Here is a 26,258-nt window from a genome sequence, read left to right as displayed (position 1 = left end):
ATATCCTTTCCTTGCAGGGACAGGATTGTAGGTGGACAGGTGCCCCTTGCCTTCCTCTTGCTGAGGGAGAGATGTTTTTGTAGCATTTTAACTGCCCCCCCTTGTAGCAGTTTAGTGTTTCCTTTTCTGTAGGCTGTTTAGGTGCTAGAAGCTGATGCTCTACAAGTGACAAGGAACACATAATCAAGATTCTTGGTTTGTACCTTGAGGCATTATCCCAGTTTGTGACTTATCTCCAGGGCTAGGGCCAAATCTTGATGTGTTTTAAACAAGTCAGCTTACCATGTACTACTTAATGCTCAGATGCTATGGTGCTGGGGGCACAAATTACATAGATAAGAGTTAGCTGGAACCAAGTCCTGTTCTCACCACTGCCAATATACAAAGCAAGCAAAATCCTTGCTATAACCATTTTATTGGCAATGTTGCCAGAGAATGCTTCTAGCCATTTTACTTCAGGTTCCTTAGTGTTCATATTGCTACAAATTAAAGCAGCTGTAAGAGTTGAGATGTGACAGATGCTTTCTTTATTGCCCATATTTGTTGATGGTTTTTAGCATCCATTTCTTCAAGCGGAATACATGTGTATAAAATCCGTATTTATCATCACGATCACAGCCTTCTCCCCATGAGACAATCCCCACCTGATACCAGCGGTTATCTGTTGGGCTCTGACAGAGAGGAAAATAAATTAGTGCTCTACACACACTGCTACTAGCGGTAAGATTTTTGTGCCCTAGACATCTTAGGCCTCCAGCTGGCCTAGGTAGAGGTTCAACAGTGATAGCTGTAGCCTAGTTCTATGGGAACACTAACAATCACCTGTTAGCTTGCCTGAGCATATCTACACCAGGTGGGTATCCAGCTATCACTCCCGTAAACTCTTTACCAGTAGTCTCAACGTATAAAGCTAGATCAATATAGAATGTGGCCTGATTATTTCAGGATTTCTCTTTTCAGTTGTTCAAAACCAGAAATGGATCTGCTGTTTAGGTAACTGCAGCTGCAGCCATTTGAGAGAAGTACCTCCCCACTGTCACTTCAGCCCTCTTAACATTATAAGGCTTGTGCTTTGATCTCCCAAAGTCTCCCCTGAGCAAAGGCACTGCTCTGGTGCTTGTTGCACATACCTTCATGACAAAAGGGCCCCCACTGTCCCCCTCACAAGCATCCCCTCTCTTGGAGTCTTCAGGACTGTACCCTACAGGAGAAAAGGCAAAGGGTACCTGATAAGAGGAAAGGGGCTGTTCTCTTCTTCATTTGTACCTTTAATGTTACACTGATGCTAAGTCTGGTAAAGGTACTAACAGTATGGCCCTTCCAAACACCCTCTCACTGAACTGTGTGTGTTGTCATAAAGCGACAGGTTTACTTGATTTAATGTCTTTATAATGAAAAGCTCGAATAAAGGTGCTTCCTTATAGCCACCCCCACCTTCTGTTTCCCTCTATCTTTCTCATGCTGCCTTAATTCCATCTCCTCTCCCCTGGGTTAGTACGCTGTCCCAGACTTCCATCTACTGTGATTCCCCTCCTTCACAGCTTTGGTCTGGGATATTGTAGGTCCCTCCTTCAAGCAGAATCCAGTCAGTCTTCTCACATACACTTAACCCCTTCCCCTATTTAGTACAGGATCCAGTTGCCCTTATTTAAGATCATCCTGAGCATTGCTGTACTTTTAGGGGGAATAAAGACACTTTTGCTTTTCTCACATGATTTCTTCCTATAGCAGGGTGGGTAAAATATGGTCTTCCAGCCCTCAAGCTCCCAGTGGGAGCGCTACCTGCAGACAGGGCAGGCTGCCTGGCCACACCTCTGCGTCAGAGCCGGAGTAGGGACATGCTGCTGGTGTTATTTAACGCTAATGTTTTCAGCAATGCAAGTTGAATGAAGCACCATGTAAAACAGTCGTGTAGTGTAAGCTGGCTCTGACAGTCACTCCCTCACATTCAGTATCTTAGGTGTTGACCACTACTACAGCCAAGCCCTCAAAATCCCCTAATGCTGAACTCTGCTAATTCTGTATGTTTACAGGAGCAAGGGGAGAATTCCAAGCCCCATTCTATCTCATCTCTCACAACCAGCTGATGCCCAAGAGCCTTATTCATGGCGCTAAGTTCTTCACCCCCTACATAGGCTGGGAATTCCAGAGGTTCATTCATGCCCTGGGCATACTATTTCTTCAGGATAGATCGAAGTTTACTGGGCAGTAATTAAGCTAAGTGAGCCCTTGCATTATGGCACATGGTACCAAGAGCAACTTTGCCCCTGACCCATCCATCACTGTCCCCATGTGCAGCAGTTAGCTCTGCACACCCAGCAGCACTTACCAGCACAGAACATGTTGTCAGTGAGTCTGATATTAGTGGATGCCTTGCAGGTATCCTGGCTGACTATGGGGAGGTTCACCTGTTGCAGAACTGAAGGCAGGGCGACTGTGCCAGAGACCCAGGTCTCATACAGATTACCCCATCCAGATACCCGCCCTTTGAATCCTGTCAGCATCAGACTGGGGGAAGAAGCAAGGTTAAAACACATGGAAATAGTACATGCCACCCCTATAGCCTAGCACTGCCCAGACTCTGGAGGGGCACCTCACCAACTGGCTCCCCTATTGCAAACCAGCACAAAAGATGCATCCTGCTTTTTGCCAGGGCTTTCCTGATCCTTCATGTAGACCCAAAGGAGACATTTTCAGCCCTTCTCTCTGGGGTTGCTTTCACCCTCCAGCCTCCTCACCTCTGCACCAGCTCCCTGGTGGGCAGGCAGACAGGGTGGATGCGGTCGCTGAAGACTATGGGTTTCTTCAGGAGTATCAGTGCAATGTCTCGGTCCAGGTTCTCTCTCCAGTTGTACTTGGGATGGATGATGATTTTATCCAGCATGGAGATTTTTTCTATGTGCCGCTCGTACCTGAAATGATTCCAACAGAAGGAGAGAAGTGACTGTGCAGCAGCAGCTGTGAGCTCTGGGGGCTGCTGGCCCTCTGGCTGGCTTGCAGCACCATCCTTCTCACAAGGAAGAGTGGCCATGGGAAGGGTGCAAACTGCCCTCCCTTTCACTTTAGACTCTGGGATCAGTAGAGCCTCAGTGAGTAGCATCTCCATGGGAACCCACTGTAACCTGGGAAAGCACATGACAGCCTGGTTCACCATGGGGGTTCCCATAAGGCAGATGACATCCTTTCTAGACCCCAGCTTTATTCTCCCATTGCACTCGTGGGAGACTCCCATCTGCTTCCCTTCCCTCCCCCTTTCAAGTTCTTACTTTGTTCTCTCGTGCTTCCCAATCCGCACCAAGATGTCATCTGTGGTGAAGTTCTTGTCCCAGGGTGGGTAAAAGAGGCAGTGGGCAGCAGTAAGGATCCAGCGGTCGCTGATGAGGCTGGCACCACACACCAACTCCTGTGGACTCTTCCTGAAAAGCATCACCTGCCTGGGATGGGAAGAGAAGGTGAGAGATTTACCCAGGGCACTGGCTCAGCTGGCTGCATGTTCTTACATGCCTTGCAGGGACAGCAGTTCGGCGTGACCAGGGAAACCTGCCCTCACTGCCCCAGGAGACCATGACAGCACTCCTCTAGCATGAGTCAGGTCTAGTCCTTAGGACCCTGGGAGCTGGAACTGAGGATGAGTATTCTCCTTGCAGTCCTATCTGAAGGGTGCTTTTCCCCTGCCACTTTCCCCATCTAAATTAGCCTTCCAATCTCTGCCATGGCCACCAACAGAGACATGTGCCTGCAGAACTGGAACAAGTAGGATAAGGGTGAAACACAAAGCCTGCAGAGTGCTTCCCTTTCCATGGCAACCATGCACTTGGCTCCAAAAGGAGAGAGGGAGTCTCTGTCCAGCTGTAGTAAGTACTGTCAAGTCAGCCCCCTGAAGGGGCTATGAGTAGAAGTGGTGCTGGCTGAATACTCCATGCCAGCTGACGAGACTTCTGATTTCCCCTGGTCTAAAAGGAAAGACTAAAGAAACTGCAGCAACAGTACTTACCAGGGGGCACTTCCAACTTCTGCATTTTCCCCCTTTACAATCCGGCCCCCAATGTAGGAGTCCAACAGCTCCTGCTCACTCTTATCAGAAATCTTTTTCTTCTCAAACAGGGGACGGATGCCACAATCTGAAAAACCAGGCAGCCTGTCTCTGTTACTCTACCTGATTTGCAATGCAGGGGACCCTGCTCTACAGACAATATGCTTGACTGGGAGTAATTGGTAGCTGCATGCTCAGCCATTGTTCTTGCCTCATTTTTAGAGTTACCACCTGGCTCGTATTTGACTGGCCTGGCTGGTTTTTTTATGAATTTGCCAGTTACCAGAAAAATAAATGTAATCTGCCTGGTTTCTGCCATATAGGTCTAAAGATTTAGATTATCACCACAGTACACTGGGATATCTAATGTTAAAAGTTTGTGTGTCCAGCTAACAATGCTGCAGTGTTCCCACTTCCACAGTTTAAGCAATAACAGATCAAAACTGTTGAAAATATAACCACTGCCTGCCCCCCAACATGCAAGCACACTGCACGTGTGAGAGAGAGGGTTTGAGTCATGCAGGAGTGAGGAGACGTGCAAGGTATATTAAATAATGGAAGATAAGGGTGATGGTGTGAGTGATCCTACTACTCCCCTCTTCCCCATCCCCTAATAATAAGAAAGCTCACATCAGAAACTGCACATTCAATGACAACCGGCTAAACGAAACAGACTAAAGGCTGACTGGCAAAATGTGCTGATAAAACAAACTCCCATTTGTTATCGATGATGTTCTCTCTCTAGATACTATAAGCGGCTGTTGAAGGCGGGGGTTGCGGAATTGCCTTGTGGTTGTGGCAGGCTTGCTCTGAGGTGGGGGGAAAGTGCTGGGTTTTTTGCATTTCAAAAGGTGGTAACCCTACTCATTCTCTATTGTGCTCTTTGCTGGGAGAGGCTGGGACTGGAAGATCTCCTAAAGCCAGCAGTCTTGCACCTTCTCCTACAGCACTTCTTGCTCTGAACCAGGGCTGAAGTAGCAGGGATCTCCCCATGGCACCTCCTGCTGGGGAAAGCTGGGACTGTAAGGGCTGGAAGCTCCTTCACAACTGGAGGCTAGCTTTGGATGAGCTTTTTAGACAGAACCTAAAGTAGTTTTAACATCCACTTCTGCTTTCAGCAGTAGGCATTTAACAGGCTGGTTTTTCTGAGAAGCAATGCATTGTAGGAAGGAGCCGCAGCTTCTGCAGCACTTTTGGTGCTATATTTGAGCCTCCTGGGTCCTTTGCTCACCTGTTTCACCTGAACCAAAAGTCTTAACATCAAAGAAGGTTTGGTGCTGTTGGGTAATGGTCCGCCCTGCTATTACGGCATCCATCTCATCCAGGGGCCTCGCTGAGAGAGACAGACAGAGATGTTGAGAGGCAAAGCTCCAGCGTTTTACATAGGGACTTCAGAAGTGGCACCATCCCTTCCCACACATAGTGGAGTTGGTGGAAGTATTGCTTTTTTAAGGAAGACTATTGGTTCAATTCTCCTTCCCAACCTCTGGCCAACAGGTGAACTAATAAGCAGCATCCAGTTAGCTGGAATATGGGGGCAGATTTTGAGGTGGTGTGGGGGGTTGGGGTTGTCAGTCAAAGGGTCTCTCAAGCCTCAGGCATAGTCTTACATGTGTACACATACACCATGTGACCCACAATTGCACAACTTCTTCATGTAAAAACATGAATCCCATGTTGCCTACCATGAGGCTGTGGCCCACCCATTCCTCACCACAGTACTGTATCCTCCTGGCTACTGTGAATTTCTCCCACCCTGCAGGCCCAAGATCCTCATACCCATTGACGCGCCTCACCACAGTAGTGCAGGTCACAGTACTCAAAGGTGGTATTTGGATGATCCACATAACACCAGACACCTTCATCATCCCCATCAGGATTCCGGCAATAATTCTCCACCAGCTTCACTTCTGGGAGAAAAGTAGTTCCATGTGACAACTCCTTTGCCTTGTCTGAGGCCCATGGCAAACACTTGGCCCCAGAGACGGTGACAGAAAGAGTCCCACTATAATGTAGCCCTTTGTCCGTTTCACATGGCTGTTGTGTTTTGTCCAGTGGAGTGTCCCGGGGAATAAATGGAACTGTGGTCTTGTCCTGACCTGAAAGATAAGGAGCAAGACAGCCGTTATCAGACTCATGGCCCTGCAGTGGGAAGTGCTGGTGTTTGGCTACAGCCCAGATTCCAGCAGGCCCCAGAGCACTTCACTATGTCCCATCACTCCACTGGACATGCCACCATGTCTGGGAGTCCCCATCCTGAATCCCATGGGATACCCCACAGAGCCCAGGAGCCCCCTCCTCACCAGTGAGGCACCTGGAAGTGCTGCTTCACTCAAAGTAAAATGAAGCAGACCTTCATCTCACTGTTCTGTGCCATTCCCAGGTGTTAATGGAACTTCAGTGTGTTTGCATTTTCAGGGGAAGGCTCCCTATATTGATGCCCTAGGCTCGCTCTCTCTCTCACTCACACACACAGGACAGCACAGCAGAAATAGGCAACTCTCTGCAGTCCTACACTCATGCAGCAGCCTGGCAGTCTCAAGGAGGCCTCAGGGGCATCTTTGTTAACAAACTTATGGAGGGTTACCCAAGAAACCACCTACAGTTCTGAGCTAGAGCTACCACTGCCCTCCACTCCTTTGGGCACATGGGGAGATAGACCTTCACAGCTTCCAAACCACAGGCCTCCCCAAAACATTTCTGCCTCAGTCAATGAGACAAAATATTCTTCACAGCCCCAAAGTCCATTAGTTCTATAATCTTCCTCTCACAGGTCTCGCCTGACGACAAGCCGTGGGGAGCAGGGCTCCAATTTCCTGGGCAAGCAGGCAGACACCAGGAGAGATACTGTGCAGCTGTACCTTGGCCTCACCCTCCTTTCATTCTCCTTGTGTTGGCAGCTGCTGTGACAACAGCAGGCACATCTGTGATATCGTAGCTACCTAAGCGAGCAGCAGCAGGGTCAATCTTAGCTTCCGAGAAGGTGCCCCTCGGTGTAGCCAATTCTTACCCTGCATGAGCAACCAGGGCACCATCCATGAAGGGAAATGATGCCTCTCTAACGTGCTAGTCTCTCAGCATGTAAGCAAAATGATGGCTAAGGGAGAGTCAGCTGGTAAAATCCTCTGCCATGGGTCAGAAACTGGTCAAGGTGCAGAGAACAGCACAGGGACATGTGGCTGAGTCTCCCCCGGCAAAAGGGAGTCAGTGGCACTTACTGACTTCACTATATTTGGGTTATTTAAAAAATAATGTATTCACATGCTCTTATTCCTACTTTCAGCCTTGAAAGCTCCACTATTAGGAGGGCTGCCATCGCCTACTGTCAGCAGGGCTAACGCCTGGCACAACAGCTGCCATTTCCTGAGAGACTCCTGCATGTGGACGTGAGGCAGCTCCTAGCGAGATGGCTACCACATCCCATTATGTTCAATGAGACTGAGGCCAGGCTGCTCTCAAGGAAGATGGCTGCCACTCTAGAGGGAGGTAGAGAGGACACGGGGGAGAGGGGCTGAGCTAATGAGGTGTAGGGGAGACTAAGTGGCTGTCTAGGGGGTGCAGCAGCCTGTGGGAAAGCAGGATGCAGAGCACAAGGGGGAGGGGGCAGCTGCCAAGACTGCCAAGTGAGGGAGGGACAGGGAGGGGGAAGGACACAGCGCTGTCAAGGCTGGAGAATGCTTCATGCATCACCTGTCTTTGGCCAGGGCTGGAGTCCTTCTGCCAACCCCTCTCATGTTTCAGCTCTGCCTGAGGTCAAACTCTCTCTGATTGGCTGCCTGCCCCACCTCCTGGGGAAGCCCAGCCAACCAGGGCTGCAGCAGGAAGCAGGCAGAGCTATCCCCTCAGGACCCGCTCCCAGTCTCACAGGAGGGGAGGAGGGAGCAGCTCTGGATAGCTCTGCTCCCCTCCTGTGAGCAGTGGGAACAGCAGGGATTCCTCTGCTCCTTCCCCCTCCACTCTCCCTCCCTACAACACCTGGCCATGGAAGAGGGGGGGCCGAGGAAACCCTGGAGTTGCAGGAACAGATGTGAGGCTGGCAGATGTGGGGCTGAGAGCTCCTGCAGCGGGATGCCAAAAATCACCTTAATCAATTTGGGACTATTGGTACCACCGATTGTCACCCCCCACACTGGAGGGGGCAGGAATTTTTTAAAAATAACCCAAAGCTATGTTTTGTTTTGGTCTCTGTTTAACATGATTTTGTAACCTTTGGGGCTGGCAATATTGAGAATGGCAGTTCCCCACCCCCTCAGTGATGAGAGGATAAGTGGAGGTCAAGCAGTGAGACCTGTATTTGTGTGTGTGTATGTATTTAAGGCTGAAATTTGAAACCTGAGAGGATCACACACAAATTGGGGAGGGATGGTTTTGCCATAAAGGTTACTTAAAAACAAAACAAAACAGAAAGTAGGCAAAAAATGCAATTTATTCATTTCTGATTTATGAATGCCTGAGGCTGGCAGCACTGATGCAGCTGCTGAAGGCTCTAGAGGGCACAACATTATTGACAGTAGCAAAGAATAGTAAAGACTGAGCACTTCAAAGGGACCTAAGCAAGCTAGGTGAATGGGCAGCACAATGGGGAGCCCTCTCCAGCTCAGTGTACCTTTGCCTTCCAAGCCATAGCTCCTCCACCCGTTCCCACAGGACTCCTCCCTCCCACACCCGCTCTCCACAGACCCTCCCCTTTCTTGAGGTCCTTAGTATCAGCATTAGAGTAAATTCTTCCCTCCCAGGGAGCAGGGTATCTCAGGGCCCAGTGTCGAGGCTCACCACACACTGGAACAGCACACTCCTCCCATCGCACTGCTGGGTCTCGAGTGTAGCACCAGGGGCCATTTGGGTTGTCGTCTGGGTTCCTGCAGTAATTCTTGGTGAGATTGGCATTCGGATGGGTGGTGGTGTTAAACCTATGAGAAAGGAGTGATGAGGTAGCTAGCAGCCTAGCGAACCCTTCCAGTCAGGGTTGTGGTCTTCCCCACAACCTGGCTCCTCCAACCAGAGCTGGGATTTAGTGTGTGCAGAAGAGGGTTATGGACTTACTCAGGTATGTGAGGGAATTTGCTTGTCCAGAACTGACATTCAATCCCCGACTTGGTGACAGAAACTGTCCCCCGATAGTTCTGCCCGCTGCCTGCGACACAGTTTCCTGCCAAAGTCCCAACAGAGGGCAAGTCAGACCCAGAAGGAAATCAGAGGCATTATTTTCATTGAGTCCATAGGTACCAACCTACAAATCCCTGACTTCGGTTCTCACATACATGGAGAGACCCACCTTAAACAAATTTTACCACCCAGATCATCTGGATGGACTTCACTTCTGTATCTCAGTGCCTTGATCTGCAGCTGGAGGGAGCTGGGAATAGTGGTGAGGAACTGGCTCCTCATTGGAGCTGACGGCAGCTGGGCATCTATCCTATGCTATTCTAAGGGGGACTCCAGGGTTTTTAGGATGTTAATGAAAAGTGTTTGTGGGGGATCAGTATGGCAGGAAAGTCTAAGGGGCTCTGCCTCCCCCTCTAAGGGCTGTTGCTCCCCAATATTGCCCATCTGATGACCTCCCCGCTTCTTTAGAATTTCCTCCCAAACTGTGCTGAGAGCAGGTTTCCGGGAACTCACCATCTCCAGTAGCTCATGAGGTCTCCAAGCCTCTCTTACCTGTCAGACACTCATCCAGAACTGTCCTGAGGTTCCTCTGGGATTCACATACTAACAAACAAGAGCAAGAAACCTGTCAGGTCAAAGGGACTGCAATGAGCACTGCATCTCAAGTCAGCATAACATATGAGGGGACAGAGCCCTGGGGAGTGGGCCCTGCTAACGGAGCAAGGGAGCCAGCTCTCTGGGATACAGCTGTACAGCCTGTGGGACATCAAAGCATTTGCAGGACTTGAACCAACTTACCGCTGTATTTCCTCCAGAATTCATTCTGCAAAACAAATGCAAACACTTAGGAGCCGAGTAATGGAGCCTCAGCCCTGCCTTAACTTCTGCAATTCAAACCAAAGCTAGGCACTGTCTCAGTAAGAGAACGTCCCTTCTTGGCAAACAGGGAGCAAACTCTGGCCCTGCTGAGATCAAAGATACTGGAGCACAACAGAGAGAAAGTGACACTGAGTCACATGCTTTCCTGTCAAATTCTGGGGCTACCTCTCCTGTCACAGCCCTGCCCCAAATGGAGGCTGTTTGAAAGCAGCCCATTTCACTTCTGGCTGACCTATCTCAGCAGCACGACAGTTTCCAGCTGTCAAACCCTCTTCAAGCAGAATGCTGCCTTGAGTACTACCCCACTTGGGGAGTAGTAGGGGACTGGAGACAAAGCAATTTGGGTGTGTGTGTGTGGGGGGCGGGGGGGCACAGTGGCAGTAATGGCCTTTCCTGTGGTCAGCTGCCTTCCCTCTTCATTCTGGGCTTGGGGTCCCTAAGTTTACATCAGCCAGCCACAAACGCCTCTCTCCTTCCATCCCTGCAAGGTCAGGCACCAGTGGCAAGCATTATCTCTATGACTTATATTACAGTAGTATCCCAAATGTGCTGGGTGCTGTCTAGACATATAGTAAGGGACAATCCCTGGTGCAAAGACCTCCTAAACTGGAAAGACAAATAATTGACAAGATTGCTACCAATCAGCCCCTGACTCCTTTGCTTATGATGTATCCGTGGGGGCAAGGGATACATCATAAGCAAAGGAGTGAGGGGCTGATTGGTAGAAATCTTGTACAGACTTATCTGCAGGGTACGTTAGTCCTCACGAGAAGAGTATACATTCCAGTGCACACTAGCATGTTGCACACTAACTGGCTTGTGTGGACCCTGCTTGTGTGTACAGGGTTGCCAGATGTCCAGTTTTCAACCCAAACACCTGGTCGAAAAGGGATCCTGGTGGCTCCGGTCAGCACAGCTGACTGGGCCGTTAAAAGTCCGGTCGGCGGCACAGTGTGGCTAAGGCAGGCTCCCTGCCTGCCCTGGCTCCATGCAGCTCCTGGAAGCAGCTGGCATTTCTCTCCGGCTCCTAGGCGGAGGCGCAGCCACATGGGCTGTGTGCGCTGCCCCTGCCCTAAGTGCCTGCTCCGTAGCTCCCATTGGCTGGGAACCGTGACCAATGGGAGCTGTGGGGGCAGCACCTGTGGCAGCACCTGCAGAGCCCCCATGGCCATGCCTCCATCTAGGAGCCGGACATGCTGGTCACTTCTGGGAGCTGCCTGAGATAAGCGCTGCCTGGAGGCTGCATCCCTCACCCCCTACTGCACACCAACCCCTTGCCTGCATCCAATTCCCTCCCAGAGCCTGCACCCCCTCCTGCCCTCCAAACCCCTTAGCCCCAGCCCCAACCCTCCTCCTGCATCCCAAACTCCTCATCTCTGGCCCCACACCAGAGCCCGCACCCCCAGCAGGAACCCTCACCCCCCCCACAGCTCAACCCCCAGCCTGGAGCACACACGAACCCTGAACCCCTCATTTCTGGCCCATCCCCCTGTCCCAGCACACACCCCCAGCCAGAGCCCTCACCCTATCCCACACACCAAAACCCTGCCCAGCCCAGTGAAAATGAGCAAGCGAGTGAGGGTGGGGGACAGCGAGTGACGGAGGGTGGGAGGATGGAGTGAGAGGGGGTGGGGCCTCAGGAAGGGGTGGGAGAGGGGGCAGGGCAAGGATGTTCGGTTTTCTGCAATCAGAAAGTTGGTAACCCTAAATGCACATTAATGTAGTCCTGTTTCAAAGGTGCACTAGAGAACTTTAGTGCACACCATCATGGGCCAGCTAATGTGTTACACGCTAGTTTGCACTAGAATTTACACCCTTCTGGTGTAGACTAATGCACCTTGTAGGCAAGCCTGCAGTTTCACTTATTTTATATATATATTATATATAAACCATTCTTAGTTGTGGCATAACTAGACATTTTCAGGCCTGTTTTGTTCTGCTGAATGCCCTTGCTAGTCACAATTTAAAAGCAAATGAAAGACAATTGACCAAGCTTAGTTTAACTGGCCTAAAAATTGAAAGTAGGCCCAGATCCCCACAACATGCATGTGCTCAGCAGGAGCTGAGACGCAAGCATGTGCCATGTTTGCGGGATGGGGGCTGGGGCTGTTTGGAAGTCTTGCTTTTGTATTAACCGTTACTTGCTTAGCTAGTTAGATTTTTAAAATCTTTGCCTTTTTGTATTTGAGGTCCCCATCCTGCAATCAGACCTAATAACTCCAACCCCTGGGGCTCTGCACAGATTGTACTTTAACCTAGGCCTAATTCCTGTGCGCTCTTACCTGTTTTAAATTAATTTTTCATTTTTAGAATATTTTGCTCTTTCCTGTATCAACTAAGATTTAGTTTCCTTGTACAGACCTTTCCCAGCTGTCTTGCACCTCGTCCCCAGCACACACTGATTTACACTCATTGTGATGTTCATTTTTTCCCAAATAGAACAAAATATACCTAATTTCCCCTCAAAGGAACCTCTTACCCCCAACCTCCACCTCCACCAAGCTGCATCCCCCCAGTAATCAGGATGGGGCTTGTCAGGCACCTGCCTAGAGTTTTCTCTTTCCCTCTGAAAGACAGGACAGCTCCCAGGACTGTAAGGGTGCTGCCACCAGAACCTCTCTGACCTTTCAGGAGGGAAAGGTAGTTCCTGCCCCACTTAGGAAATATGCCGTAGAACCAAAGTCATTCCTTGAAGGGGGTCTGGGATCTCCTTAGGGAACAAACTGGACCTCACCTTGACAGCCCCTTGATGAACCCTTTAGAAGCTATGATTCTCGACTATCTGGTCTCTCCTCACACTACCCACATGAGGGAACATTTCCTGGAAGTGGCTGTACATACCGTGCGAACAGTGGACTCGAGGGCTTCAAAGGCCTCCTCATAGCTACATATCTCCTCTAGACACTCCCGTTCCAGGTTGCCTTTGAGCATCTCTTCCAGGAATCCCTTGTTGGCACGTCGCGGGCGCTTGAGCAGGGAAAGTGCTTCCTGCTGCCCAAGGAAAACTACCAAACCAGAACATCGACCAGTCACTCGACACAGAGCTTGAAGAGAACCATTTCCTTTGCAGGCTCTGCATGTCTGCTCATGGGTCTGAATCAGTAAACACACACAGCCAGCGAGCCTCTCCTACTGCCTGACCTCTAGTGGAAAACAGGGAATGAAAGAGGCCCAGCAGGACCTATCCAGTTCACCCTGAGTCCACGTGCAGTATTAACCTCCCTGCAATCTATGAGCTAAGGTTGCGACCAGTCCTAGATGCCCCAATAGCTGGGGCCTCCACCCCTTCCCTGTACATTTCCTTCAGCTGGGCCAAACCCTGTCTGCTTGGAATCAGCTCTCACTGTCTTTGTACTGCCACATACTGGCAGCTGTTTCTCTCACTCTAGTGTGCGTCTTTTTGCAACCCCAGCTCAGTGGGATATGCTGGGAAATCACTTCCATCTGCCTGTTCAGAGACCCTGACTTCCAGCCTAGCTTCAGCCTTCTCCCATTCCTCTGCATAGCAGTGGGACAGAAGAGACAGTCAGAAGGTCCTGTCTGACAGGACCCTGCCCCCACATCATGGAGAGACAGGAATGAGGGAGCAGAAGCCCTAGGGGGGAACAAAGGAGCAGCACCAGGCACAGGGACACAGTATACTGCATATGCCTGGGAGTGAAATACGGCCTAGCCTGTACTACATGTATTGCTCTAACAGCCAGAGGGGCAAAGTAGAGAACAACAGCCCCCCTCCCCCCCATAAATAAAGCAGGTCACCAAGAGAAAGTGTGTCCATGGCCCAGGAAATGCCACATGTGGCCAGCACAAGGTGCAGGACTCATTAAGATACCCCTTCCCTCCCCCAGGTTCATTCATGCTCCAAGACAGGGGGCTTTGAAATATACAGTCAGAATAACCCAACACAATCCACTGAACTGTAGTAGCCAGCCACTCTCCCCACCCCATCCAGCTCTTTCCCCAGAACCTGGAGATTGCTACTTCTCCCTACACAGCAATAGGGAAGCCCTGTGCACTCTCGCCCCACTTCTTAGCAAGTTAACTCCTGCTGTCTAGCTGGAACAAAGCCCTGGCCACTCCAGGGACTGTCAGCTCTTCATACAGGCTTCCCCTTCCAGCTGCAGCTTGGGAATGAACAGTCCCATTTGTTTTCCTCAGCCTCCCATCACCCCTGCCCTTCCCTCCCCTCCATACCCAATGAGCCCTTACCCCTGTCATGGCTCAGCACGAGGTGCTGGAGGCAGAAAAGGAGCAGGCTGCCCAGCACTCTGACTCTGCTGTGCCTCATGGTATATGCCTCAGCTGCAGGGGAAATGAAGAGGGAGCAGGACAAGAGAAGTCCTAGCCCCTCCTGGGTTAATGTTGAACCAACATGAAGAAATAGGACCCAGGAGGTCACTGTGTGTGGTGTGTCAGGGACAGTGGGGCTGAGGCTCCTGCTGTCCCTCCTCCGCTTGGCTTCTCTCCCTCCCCTTCATGCATTTTCACTTTCAACCATTTTATTGGTCTGAGCAGCACAATAAAACAACAACAATTATACAACCTAGCTCTGATATAGCGCTGTCATAACCACCATCACACTGGGCAGGTCAAACACTTCAAAGAGGAGTGACTGCAGCCTCACAACTGCCAGGAGGTCACAGGTGGGGAAATGGAAGCAGGTGGAAAGAGAAGGATGCTCCCAAGCACCCAGTGAGCCAGCAGCAGAGCCAGGAGAGCCCAGCCCACCTTGGTGAGGTCACTGCTAGCTCAACATAGCCGAAACAATTTCTCCCAAGTCATCTTTGCTCCCACCTTGCCCCATTGCTGTTGGCCCCACCACCTCCCTGTCACATGGGCTATGTCTACACTGACCTACATGTGTGATTCCCAGCTCTTTTACACATACTCACGCTAGCTGATGAGAGCTAGTGCGAGTATCAATAGCAGGGTAGCTATGGTAGCACGGGTAGCGGTTGCCTTGCACAGACATGCTGAGAACTTGCCCACAGGGTTCAGACAGTTTGTATTCAGCCCGGCTGAGCCTCGTGTATGTGATCTGGGAATCACCTGCCTACCCCATAGCGTAGACATAACCCTAGACTCATTTTCGACTCCTCCCCTCACATGCAGGCTGGCTCCCTGTTCTTTCCTTTCTGCTCTGCCCGTCACACATTTGTCAATGCCCTGGTCATCTGTGATTGCTGCAGCCTCCTCCTTCCTGGCCTCCCCAATACTCACCCCCACTTCCACTCCATCGAAAATGCAACTGCAAGGATTCTCTCCTTTATTCCCCAGTCCCAAATGCATCCCTCCCCTCTGAGGGTCCTTCCACTAGCTTCCCTTTGCCCATCACATCCAGTTTAAACTTCTCATTCTTGCCTTCAATACCCTACACAACTCCAGCATGGTCTTCACCCTGGCTCATTTCTTAGGGTCTCCTCTTAGCCCCTTGTTTCACCAAGGATGCCAACACCACCACTCCCTTCATTTCCTAGGCCCATGCTCACTCTCCTCCATGTGGCCCCTTACACACGAAGCAACCTCCCAGTCTGTATGTGCCAGCCCCCCAGCTCTCCTTCCCCAATCCCCTCCCAAAGACTCACTGTGGTCACAAAGAGCAAGGTCAGGATGAAGACGACCTACCCCTATGCTTGCCCTCTCCTCTGAGCTTGATGGGCACTGCATCTTGATCTCCTCAGAGCAGGGATTGGTCCCTCTAGAAATATAACACATAATGCTTTAAGGAAGTGAACTTTCTCTCAGCCCTGCCCCATGGCTTAGCCACAAGCCTCCCATTCAGGATTCAACCATTTTTTCTTCTCTCTGAGCACCATAGCCAGTGGTCTGCCAGAGAACCAGCTGCTGCTACAGCCCACTGGAGTTCTTTCCAGTTAAGTTTAATAAAGCAATTCCTGATACAACCCCCTTCGGGGGGCAGGGGATAGTGCTGGAGGCCCCTTTTATCCTACACGAGTGGGAGAGTGGGCCTGTACTAAAGGGAGCCCAAAAAAGAGAGGAGATGAAAAGATTCTGCCAAGCAAGAAACTAGTCAGGTGGACAGATAAGCCCTGGAGATGCAGGGGAGGAATCTGCTGAGAACAGGAAGGCAGGATTAACCTGAGAGCTGTGAAATCAAAATGAATAATGAACCCCAAAAGATCTAGTGCTTCATATAGTGTGTTAAAGAATAGCAATGTGGCCATTACCAGTGTGAGCTTCCTCAGAGCAGGGCCTGTAAAAGTAACATGGGACAGGTTCAGAGCACAGAAAACGGGGCTGCCAGAGCCTGGGGGACAGTGGCTCAATATGAAGCTCTTTGCTATGTCCCTCTGCACTCATGGAGTATTTTTCCGGTCTGTGCATTAGATACATCTTCTAACTAGTGTTTACCTCCATGGGGGGAGTGTAAATATTAGTATTAGGGCAGCCAGAGAAATGACTCTTCGGCCAGGGGTACAAAGAGCAGTTATGTAGGCTCCCTCCCCTACCTGAGAACAGGGGTTCTGGGGAGAAGCGAGTCACATGCTGAGGCATTTGGAGAAATCCCCAAGGACTCCCTTAGGAAAGAGCTGAGATGCCCTGGGTCTCAGGGAGGTTGTATGATGGGTCAGAGATCAAGCTGGAAACAACCTGTGTTACCTAGAGAGCATGAGCAAATCATCCCAAGAGAGAGAGCGAAAGACATGCAGAGGGGCTGGGGAAGGGAGGAGGGTGAAGGCAAAGGAGCACATGCACCATTGGGACAGCTGGGGAAATAAGGCCATGTGCTGCAGCCAGAGTCTCTCTGCACAGGGGGAGGTGTCAAGAACATTAGCACACAGTACTTTCCCAGTCCCAGGTGGCGGCAGGAGGGTCTTGCCCAGCTGATTAACTGCTTGCAGGGAGGGAGAGGGGGCAGAGGCTACTGGTAGGGCCTGGGCTCTGTCCTGGTGCTCTTTCCTGGTCACTACAAGTCCGTTGAATTTTTGGGCCTGAGCTCCAGGACTGCAGTGACCTGAGGGCCCCTTTCACGGAGGCAGGATGGTCTCGCCTGACTGGGTGGGAAAGCAGAGCCCCCAGGCTATCACCTCACACCAAAGCATTGGAGGAAGGCTAAGGTGTCTCTATATTACAGCTAGGACATTCACAGTTGTCTTGTTTATTCTCTCCTGTCTTCCCAGAAGAAAGGAGGCAGCTTGGGGTCAGCGCAGGGAGTAAGAGACTGAATAGCAGGAAAAAGGAGATTGCAATTTGCAGGCACCCCTGCAACTGTGCCTCACTCCCTAGGAACCATGGCAGAGGACAGATGCCTGGATTGCACATGGTGATCTCTGTGTCATTAAGGTCACTTTGCAACTGTGTCAATATTTGACAAATGCAGAGAGCTGGGCCAGTCACCTGGAATTAGAGCAGGAACATACTAAATGTACTAATCATTCTAGCTTCAAAAACAACCTCCACCCACTCAGCTTAGCAGCAGCACTGGGCCCAGCTGCACCCTATTTACATTAAAATTACTGAATAAATGTGCACCCAGCAGTGACAAGATGCCAGCAAAGCATCTGAGATAGGCTCTCCTATCATCTAATTCAAACTGGCTTGGATCTGGGACCATCGCCTGGCCTAAAAACTGGCTAAAAGCCCCTAAACTGAGGGGAATGATACCTGACAACGGAATGAGGTATGGGAAAGGGGGAGCCATAAGAAGCAGAAGCAGCAGTCTGGTCCTCCTACTGCTTTAATAAGATTCCAGAATGGGGAATAAAAACACTAATGACATTCCCAAGTGGTAAGAAATAGGGAGGAGCTGGATTCCTATGATGACAGACGAATAATCCTAAAGGCCTGTAAATGGGTAGGCCTACTCTGTAGTGCCACCTGCTGGCCAAGTGTGGCTCTGTGGCACCTGGTCTCAGATTTCCTTTACTGTCCACAGGCGCTTGTGTCCAATAACAAACCCTCTTGCTGGGGTCTGGTTTAACATAAACCAAAGGCACAGTAAGGACTCTTCCACCTCTGTCTCCCACTGGCCACAGACCCCCATCTATAAGGTCCACCTAGCACCAACCTCTTTGCTAGGTACAGTTATCCATCTTTACCAGGCTCTACTCAGTCTCTGCCCTGGAAGTCAAGGGGCTGTGCTGGTCCCCTCGTTAGCCTGCATTTGCTGGATTCTCAGGCTGCTCCTCCAGGAACTCCCCCAGCAGTTTACTTCCTGAGTCTTCTCAGAAGCTCTGTCACAGCTCTCCCAGCAACTTCCCCAATTGCCTTCCCTTAAGTGGTAACAAATCACAGGTGTACTGGACCCTGCTTTCCCCAGGAGACTCAGTCTGGGGAAAATCAATCAAACAGGTCCTCAGACAGGAGGAAATCGGGCAGCAAGGATAGCTGAGGCTTTAGAGGCAGCCAACGAGACAGGCATTTGCAATGAGATATGGAAGTCAAACAAGCCAGTGGAGGTTTTGGCCCTATACACAGAGACATTGAGTCCTACAGCAGGGAAGGGATGGTCCCTGCTCTAAAAAACTGGTTAAGCTGGCACCTAGAATTGGACGTTTCCCTACCAGGAGGTGACTGACAAACCTGAGTGTGTTCAGAGAAAAATAATCAAAAATGAGGAGGATACTGGAGGGACTGACTTTGTAAGAACAATTATCCAAGTGATACATATACCTATTCTAAGGCCTGGCCTACACTACAAAGTTGGGTCGTGGTAAGCCGCCTTGCATTGACCTAGTTGTGAATGTGTCTATGTTTAAATTTGTCTCCTACTGAGGTAAGTGCCCAGTTACAGCAACGCAGTAACCGCCTCCCTTAGTGGCCTTGGACGGTGTCCTGAGGTCAACGCAGCACAAGTTTAGACACCATGTCAACTCTAACAGTCCTCCCAAAATGCCTGACACTGACCACTCTGGTCATAATTGTGAACTCCACTGCCCAGGGTCATGCAGACTGGAGGGCTTCCTCCCCTTTAAAGCCCTGCAAATTTTTGAAACGCCTTTTCCTGATTGTCCAGCTTGGCAAACACACCTAGCAGCTCCCACTGTCGCGTGCAACTGCACAAGTAACCATGCCGGCTTCATGCTTTAGTCATGCTCCATCCTGGAGTAGAGGAGACATTGGATCTCCTGAGTCTGTGGGAAGAGGCTGTGCAAGCACAGCTACGGACCAGCCATAGAAACATCAACATCTATGAGCAGATTGCACGGGGGATGCAGGAGAAAGGGCATGACAATGGGATCAGCAACAGTGTCACATGAAAGTGAACGGATTGCATCAGGCATATCAGAAGGCCAGGGAGGCCAACAGTTGATTTGGTGCCAAGCCACAGACCTGCCACTTTTACAAAGAGCTGCATGGCATATCTGGCAGAGACCCCACTACCACCCCTACTTTTCACCATGGATACCTCCAAGAAGCCCAAGCCACAGACTCCTGGCATAAACAGCAAGAACGAGGAGGAGGATGGGGGACAGGAAACTGGGGGGGGAAATCCAGCTACACTGTGAGCCAGGACCTGTGAGAGACTCCAACGCAGTCCAGTCAGTCGAGCATGGGCAAGCCTGACGCAGGGAAAGGAATCTCAGGTAAGTGTGTAAACGTATTTCCCATTACAATGATGTACTGATGGCACCCCCAACTTAAGAGGACACAGCTATCGACTTTTCATTAATTTACTCATACTAGAAGAGGTAGTGGGACAATGAAGAGAGAGAGCATTGTTATGGGATTTTCACTTCCCTGTAGATGTCGGCAGGGGGGAGCCATGCTGAGCTGTTTGTTTATGTACACCGGGATGGGCTTTGAATCCTCCTGAGATTTTGATGAAACTGTCATGGAGGTACTCTGCAAAGTTCTCCTGGAGCTTTCTAGGAATGGCGGCCTCATTTCTTCCTCTGCAGTAGGACACTTTTGCACACCAGTCAGTGATAATTTGGCAGGTACCATTGCAGTACACAGACTAGCAGCATAGGGGCCCAGATGGCTTTGGGACACCACCAGCAGCAGTTGTGCTCTCTGTGCCTTTGTTACCCTCAGGAGTGAGATCTCAGCTACAATCACCACTGCCTCCAGAAAATGGTGCCAGTACTCAGTGCCATTGCCCTATACTCAGGGTATGTCTACACTACCCACTGGATCTGTGGGCAGCGATCGATCCAACGGTGGTTGATTTATTGTGTCTAGTCTAGACATGATAAATCGACCTCCGCACGCTCTCCCGTCGACTCCTGTACTCTACCGCCATGAGAGGCGCAGATGGAGTCGATGGGGGAGCAGCAGCTGTTGACTCACCACAGTGAAGACACCACATTAAGTCGATCTAAGTACGTCGACTTCAGCTACGTTATTCACGTAGCTGAACTGGCGTAACTTGGATCGATCCCCCCCAGCGTAGACCAGGGCTAAGTTTCATGCAACTGAGCAGTTCCTTCCTCATTTCCCTCACCCCTGCAGCTCACACTCATTGTGGCTGGTGCTGAGTGATGCCATGCACAGCCACTCCCAAGCAGAAGTGTCAATGAGCACGTCTTGTTTAAAGGTTATGGGGAGCAAGGGAAGGGAGTTCTGAATCTTAAGTTTTTCCTTCTGTTGTGACTAAACTGACAATGGTACCTCTGTGTGTTTTATCTGCAGCTGCTGCGGCCTTTAAGGGGTCCCTCTCCACACTTGCAGAAAATCTGAGCCAGATGAGAAAGAAGAGGACTCGGTATAACATGTTAAATGAGATCCTGCATCGCACCATCAGCACTGGGCCTGGAGGGTGATCACTGCAGGCAGCCTGGAGAAGGAAACAGCAGACAGGAGAAAGGCCCAGGAGTCCCAGCAGGAAAAGGAGAGGGAGATGCACCAGGACTTAATAGAGCTTCTCTGGCAGCAAATAGATGCTGCTGATTGTTGCAGACTTACAGGTTCAACAACCATGGGATCTTCTCCCTTTCCAGTCCCTGGAGAACTCCAATACAGCACATCCCTTCACACACCTCCCAACATTCCACGTGGTAGCAGGGGGAACATTCCTACCCCTGCCATTCAACCCCATGGGCATTAAGAACCAGTGCTTTCCCAGGAACTGAAATTAGGGAGGGGTGTTCGAATTTACAGGGGGGGTGTCAGGGCCAATGAGGGGTGAGACTGTGAGGGTGAAGGTGGGCTGTAGTAAAAACCTCGCCACTAGTGCAGGCTGGGCCGTCTCTTCCACAGAAGCACTGTCCCCACAGCAGGACTAAGCACTTAGACCTGATTATCAGTGATTTCAGCTGTAGTGGTCACTTAACAAAACAAAAGACTATCTATGGAGCCTAATCAGCTGTCTTTAAACAGTGGAGAGGGGCAGGTTAAATGGTACTTGTGACTCAGACAGACCATCAAGCAAAACACCTGTCCCCACCCTCTCTTGATGCCCTCAATCAACACAGGCTAAGTACAGTTCTACTGCCCTTTACTCATACAATAAGAACAACAACATTTAATTCCTCCCGCTCCCCCCGCATTCAAGTGATTTGGCTGAACCCCAGCCAAAAATCTATCACTTGGGCAACACAGCTCTGTTTGCTGGATACCTAGGTAGATTAGGTGTGAACGTAAATACAATCTGGTCCTGAAGCCTTTCCCCAAGCCCCCAGCTCATCATTAGCTGTTAGGGAGAGCTCATTTAGACTTTGCTTGCAAATCATAATTTGAAATGATTAGGCTGGCCAACATCACCAAAATGAATGCACTGACATTGTCATAAAAAACAACAGCTGTACAAGTAAGCTCTATGTTCATACTTTTCAAATCTATTATACTTTTTCAGATACACATATTTTATCATACACTTTATATGCTTTTAAAGTGTGTATTAATGGACATGAATGTTCTTTCTCCTTAAGTTCTGTTCCATTAATTTAGTAAATTTTTGATGTATTTGCTTTTAAAGTTACACAGATTTTTCTGTGCACTGGTTTTGTTAGAGTAAAATTATATTTGGAAAATAATTAATCTTTATTCGTTCACAACATATGCTGCAGAGTGCCTTGCAGTTCTGAAAACACACATTTACTTGTCACCATACTACAGCATAACACGGCTCATCAGATCAGTGACAAAATGTAACAATCATAAACAAACACCAAGCACTGCAAAATTAATAGGTGCACTGACAGTGTTCTACTCAGAGGTGTATATCAAGCACCACACAATTCCTAATGGCCCCAAAACATCAAGGGCAGGTACAGCACAGTACACCACAATGCATTACTGTGGCTCACTGTTAAAGTGTTCTTTCCAAGCCTCCCTGAGCCACATAGCTCTGTGCTGAGCTCTTTTAACAGCCCTTGTGTCTGGCTGCTCAAACTCTGCTGACAGCTGCTCCACTCCTGCCCTACAGCCCCATGGCAATTTCCCCCCCTTTTGACAGGTTTCAGAGGGGTAGCAGTGTTAGTCTGTATCAGCAAAAACAACGAGGAGTCCTTGTGGCACCTTAGAGACTAACATTTATTTGGGCATAAGCTTATGTGGCCTAAAACCCACTTCATCAGATGCATGGAGTGGAAAATACAGTAGAGAGGTAATAAATACACAGCATATGAAAAGATGGGAGTTGCCTTACCAAGTGGGGGGGTCAGTGCTAACGAGCCAATTCAATTAAGGTGGAAGTGGGCTATTCTCAACAGTTCACAAGAAGGGAGGAAAAATCACTTTTGTAGTACTAATGAGTTCAGTGTAATCAAGGTGGCCCATTTCAAACAGTTGACAAGAAGGTGTATCAGCAGGGGGAAAAATTAGTTTTTGTAGTTTTCCACTCCATGCATCTGATGAAGTGGGTTTTAGCCCATGAAAGCTTATGCCCATATAAATTTGTTAGTCTCTGAGGTGCCACAAGGACTCCTTGTTGTGTCCCCCCCGCCCCCCTTGGCTTCACAGATCTTATGCAAGACACAGCAGGCTGCTATAACTATTAGGATTTTTTTTCACTGAGATACAATTTTTGTAAGTAAACAATGCCAGCATCCCTTCCATCTACCAAAAGCACATTCAACCATCATTCTGTACCTGCTTGGGCGCTAGTTCCTTGGTGCTGTTGAGGTGGCTGGTGTATGGCTTCAAGAGGCAAGGGAGCAGGGTCTTCCCCAAGCCTAATAGCACTTCAACATTGCCAATGGTAATTCGCCAGTTGTAGCTTTCTGAAAAGTCCTGTGTTCTTAAACATGCACCTTCCTTGAGCAGCCAACATTCATGTTGGTGAAGCATCCCCCGTGAGCCACCAATGCTTGCATAACCATAGAAAAGTAGCCCTCTCTGCTGATCTACTCTGTGGCAAAGTGGCCAGGTGCAAAAATAGGGATATGAATGCCATCTATTCCTCCACTGCAGTTCGGGAACCCCATTGCTGCAAATCCATCCTCTATGTCTTGCACATTGCTGAGAGTCACAGCCCTGGATAACAGGAGATGATTAATGGCCCTGCACACTTGCATGACAAAAGCCCCTGCAGTGGATTTTCCAACTCCAAAATGATTTCCCACTGACTGGTAGCAATCTGGCATTGTAAGTTTCCACAGTGTGATTGCCACTTACTTTTCCACGGTCAGTGAAGTTCTCTTTTTTTGTTTCCCTGCACTGGAGGGCTTGGGTGAGCTTGGTGCACAGATCCAGGAATATGGCCGTGTACATCCAAAAGTTCTGCAGCCACTGCTCATCATACCAAGCTTGCATTATGATCAGATCCCACCCATCAGCGCTCATTTCTCAAACCTAGAAGCGGTGCTCCACGATATGCAGCTGCTCTGAGAACACCACCAGAAACCTTGAATGAGTTCTCATTGTCCCACAGCAATCTGTCCTGCAAGAAGCTGTCATGTTCCCCACTGATGCGGTTCTTCTTATGGCTCCTCAAATACCAGAGGATAGTGCGTCCTGTGCTTGCAATGTTTATGACAATAGTGCAGAGCTGTGCAGGCTCCATGCTTCTGTCAGAGATAGTGGACTGAGAGGACTGCATGGGTATGTGGGCTTTTTAACAAAAGTGTGAAAATTATGGGGCACAGATGACATTATCGGATGGAGACAGTTGCACACGGGGAACCTGATCTCTTGCACCCAGTCACCCCTGCACAACCTGTTTCTACCCCACCATGCCTTGCCAAAACTTCTCGAAACACTGTGCTGGATGGTGGCAGGTTGCACACTGGGATACCTACTCATGGTGCATTGCCCCGTGCATTGCCCCAAGCACTCCTGGTGAGTACACACAGCACAGGTGCAAGGAGCCACACATGCACGAGCAATATACTATCTGTGGCAGCTTTATGGCGATGTAAATTGAGATAACCAAAGTGTTGTAGTGTAGATGTGGTCTAAATAACATTAATCAACGGGCATGAAAGGGAGCATGCTCCAGTCAGAGAGGGAGATGATGCCAATGGGGTAGAACAAAGGAATGGGATGGATTCAAAGAGAGAAACATTGTCCAAATACAAGAAAAATTATCCTGAGAGTAAAGCGTATGAAGCTGTGGAATCCTCTCTCCAGGAAACGGCTAGGAGCCCCATCACTGGGGACAGTTAGAATGAGACTAGACTATTCTGTCCCTGCCCTGGCTCCAGGAATGAGGCTGGAAGAAACCTATTACAACTTTTTCATATCTAAGACTCTATACCTGCTAGCGCTGAGTGCAGCCAGTGCAGGAGGATGGACAGCAAAGATCATCACTGATGGGAATAAACACAGAGATCCAGTGACGACCAATATGCCTTTACTGAAAAAGGCTCTGCCCTGCCATGAGCACCTAACAGCAACTAATGAAGACTGGCTTCCAGAAGTTCTTTGCCCTCAGTTCACCTCACAGCAAAGGGATGCGGGAACAATTCAGTAACAGCCAAGTCCAAGGCTGAACTCTTGCCTTCTGTGAGGGCACAAGCGTGGCCTCTTCCTGGATTTGAGGCTGGGACTGCGCAATCCCTTTTCTAGCTAAGTAAGACCCCTTGTTCACAGGTGCCAGGAGTTTCAAAACTAGATTCATCAGCATGGCTTTGGCTCAGCTGAAATGAAGCCACATCACCCTGGGGAAGAACCCATTTATAGCTGTCTTTCACTGGTAGAAATCTTGGTGTAAAGCCATGGGAGACCCCAAGACCTTGGTTCTCCCATGAGCGACTGGGAGGGAGACCCAAAGCCTTTATGTAGCAAAGGGAAAAGGAGCCGCTCCAAGATCAGAGCCCTTTAATGAAGAGAGGAACTGCACAGCACGTTCAAACTACCCTTACTGGGGCAGAAGAGGTTCAGTCCATGGAAACTGAAGACAGTGTTTGGTGTCCCATTTGCAATGCAGTGCTGACCCATTCACTACTGTAGGTGCCGAAGGAGGTGCTGAAGCAGAGCCTGCAGGGAAGAGGTCAAGAGGGAAATCCCAGGGAGCAGCTACTGTCATGCCCTTGAATTATTATATAAGGCTAAACACAGACCATATGGAGGAGAAGCGTCTTGCCTGGGCCTCTAGTGGAGAATGGGATGGAGCTTTGCTTGATTTAATTGTAAAGAGTAATCTTTAAATCAAAAGAACTTTGTAAACTCCTCGGTAACTGGCTCAGCATCTCTTCAGCTGTGCCTCGTGCTACAATCACCCTAAGTGGACGAAAGGGGAAAAAATAATTGAAATAAAGCAGTGAAACTGTGGAATGAAACCAAAACAAAGAGAGGAGGGGTGGTTACAATTGATTCAATAGCTGCTTGTTTGCGCTCACCCTTGCCTTCACCACAGAGCACTACAAAGCAATGGTGCTCATCTAACCCTTAAGCAGTCTGGGGACAGGACAGCAGTGGCACTGTCTTTTGCATTAGTTCTGAGTGGGATTTCCTCTGTAATGAGGTTTTCACCCTATTAGCCAGAGTTTTCCTTCCACGAGGCCCAGCACACACTACCTATAGATTTCCAACAGAGGGGCAGCTGCCAGAGACCTGGCTTAGTGATATTTAGAGCTTGTCTACACTTAAAACACTGCAGTGGCGCAGCTGTAGCTCTTCAGTGAAGACACTAACTATGCCAATGGGAGGGGTTCTCCCATTAATGTACGTAATCCACCTCCCTGAGAGATGGTAGCTAGGTCAACAGGAGAATTCTCCCGTCAACCTAGCGCTGACTACGCTGGATTTTTCACACCTCTGAGCAACGTAGTTACACCAACCTAATTTCCTAGTGTAGACCAGGTCTTATGTCATGCCCTCCTGACCACAAACAGGTGCGAAGCACTGCTGGCCACTCATCCTGCTTGGTAGGGCCTGGTCTCCCAGCAACATA

General features: G+C 49.6%; 1 protein-coding gene across 3 annotated transcripts; it reads right to left on the bottom strand.

Annotated features, from left to right (window-relative positions):
- Positions 1-396: 396 nt before the first annotated feature.
- On the bottom strand, positions 397-26,136 carry F2 (coagulation factor II, thrombin). Of its 3 annotated transcripts, XM_043548351.1 has the most exons (16): positions 23,015-26,136; positions 20,594-20,759; positions 15,644-15,716; positions 12,860-13,023; positions 9,938-9,962; positions 9,692-9,742; positions 9,077-9,182; positions 8,807-8,943; positions 5,830-6,132; positions 5,265-5,366; positions 3,995-4,121; positions 3,267-3,434; positions 2,739-2,912; positions 2,330-2,508; positions 1,131-1,201; positions 397-671 (listed from the first exon to the last, which is right to left on the bottom strand). In XM_043548351.1, exons 4-16 carry the CDS (start codon positions 12,947-12,949, stop codon positions 528-530), a joined length of 1,677 nt encoding a protein of 558 aa, XP_043404286.1. In that variant the 5' UTR covers positions 12,950-13,023; positions 15,644-15,716; positions 20,594-20,759; positions 23,015-26,136; the 3' UTR covers positions 397-527. The 3 variants fall into 3 exon arrangements, with proteins under 3 accessions (XP_043404286.1, XP_043404287.1, XP_007069796.3); XM_043548352.1 differs by lacking the exon at positions 12,860-13,023; XM_007069734.4 differs by lacking the exons at positions 15,644-15,716; positions 20,594-20,759; positions 23,015-26,136 and adding an exon at positions 14,228-15,527.
- Between the last annotated feature and the right edge of the window lie 122 nt (positions 26,137-26,258).

The sequence above is a fragment of the Chelonia mydas genome, chromosome 6, assembly GCF_015237465.2.
Source record: "Chelonia mydas isolate rCheMyd1 chromosome 6, rCheMyd1.pri.v2, whole genome shotgun sequence".
Taxonomy (NCBI): Eukaryota; Metazoa; Chordata; order Testudines; family Cheloniidae; genus Chelonia; species Chelonia mydas.
This window is presented reverse-complemented; position numbering and strand designations above follow the sequence as displayed.

Excerpts from the sequence above, each read along its gene's own strand:
- F2 (XM_007069734.4), bottom strand. The coding sequence starts at position 14,306 with ATGAGGCACAGCAGAGTCAGAGTGCTGGGCAGCCTGCTCCTTTTCTGC. Across the intron at positions 13,024-14,227 it reads CGTGCTGAGCCATGACAGGG|TTTTCCTTGGGCAGCAGGAA; the intron begins GTAAGGGCTCAT and ends CTGGTTTGGTAG. Across the intron at positions 6,133-8,806 it reads GTGTGCTGTTCCAGTGTGTG|GTCAGGACAAGACCACAGTT; the intron begins GTGAGCCTCGAC and ends CTTATCTTTCAG.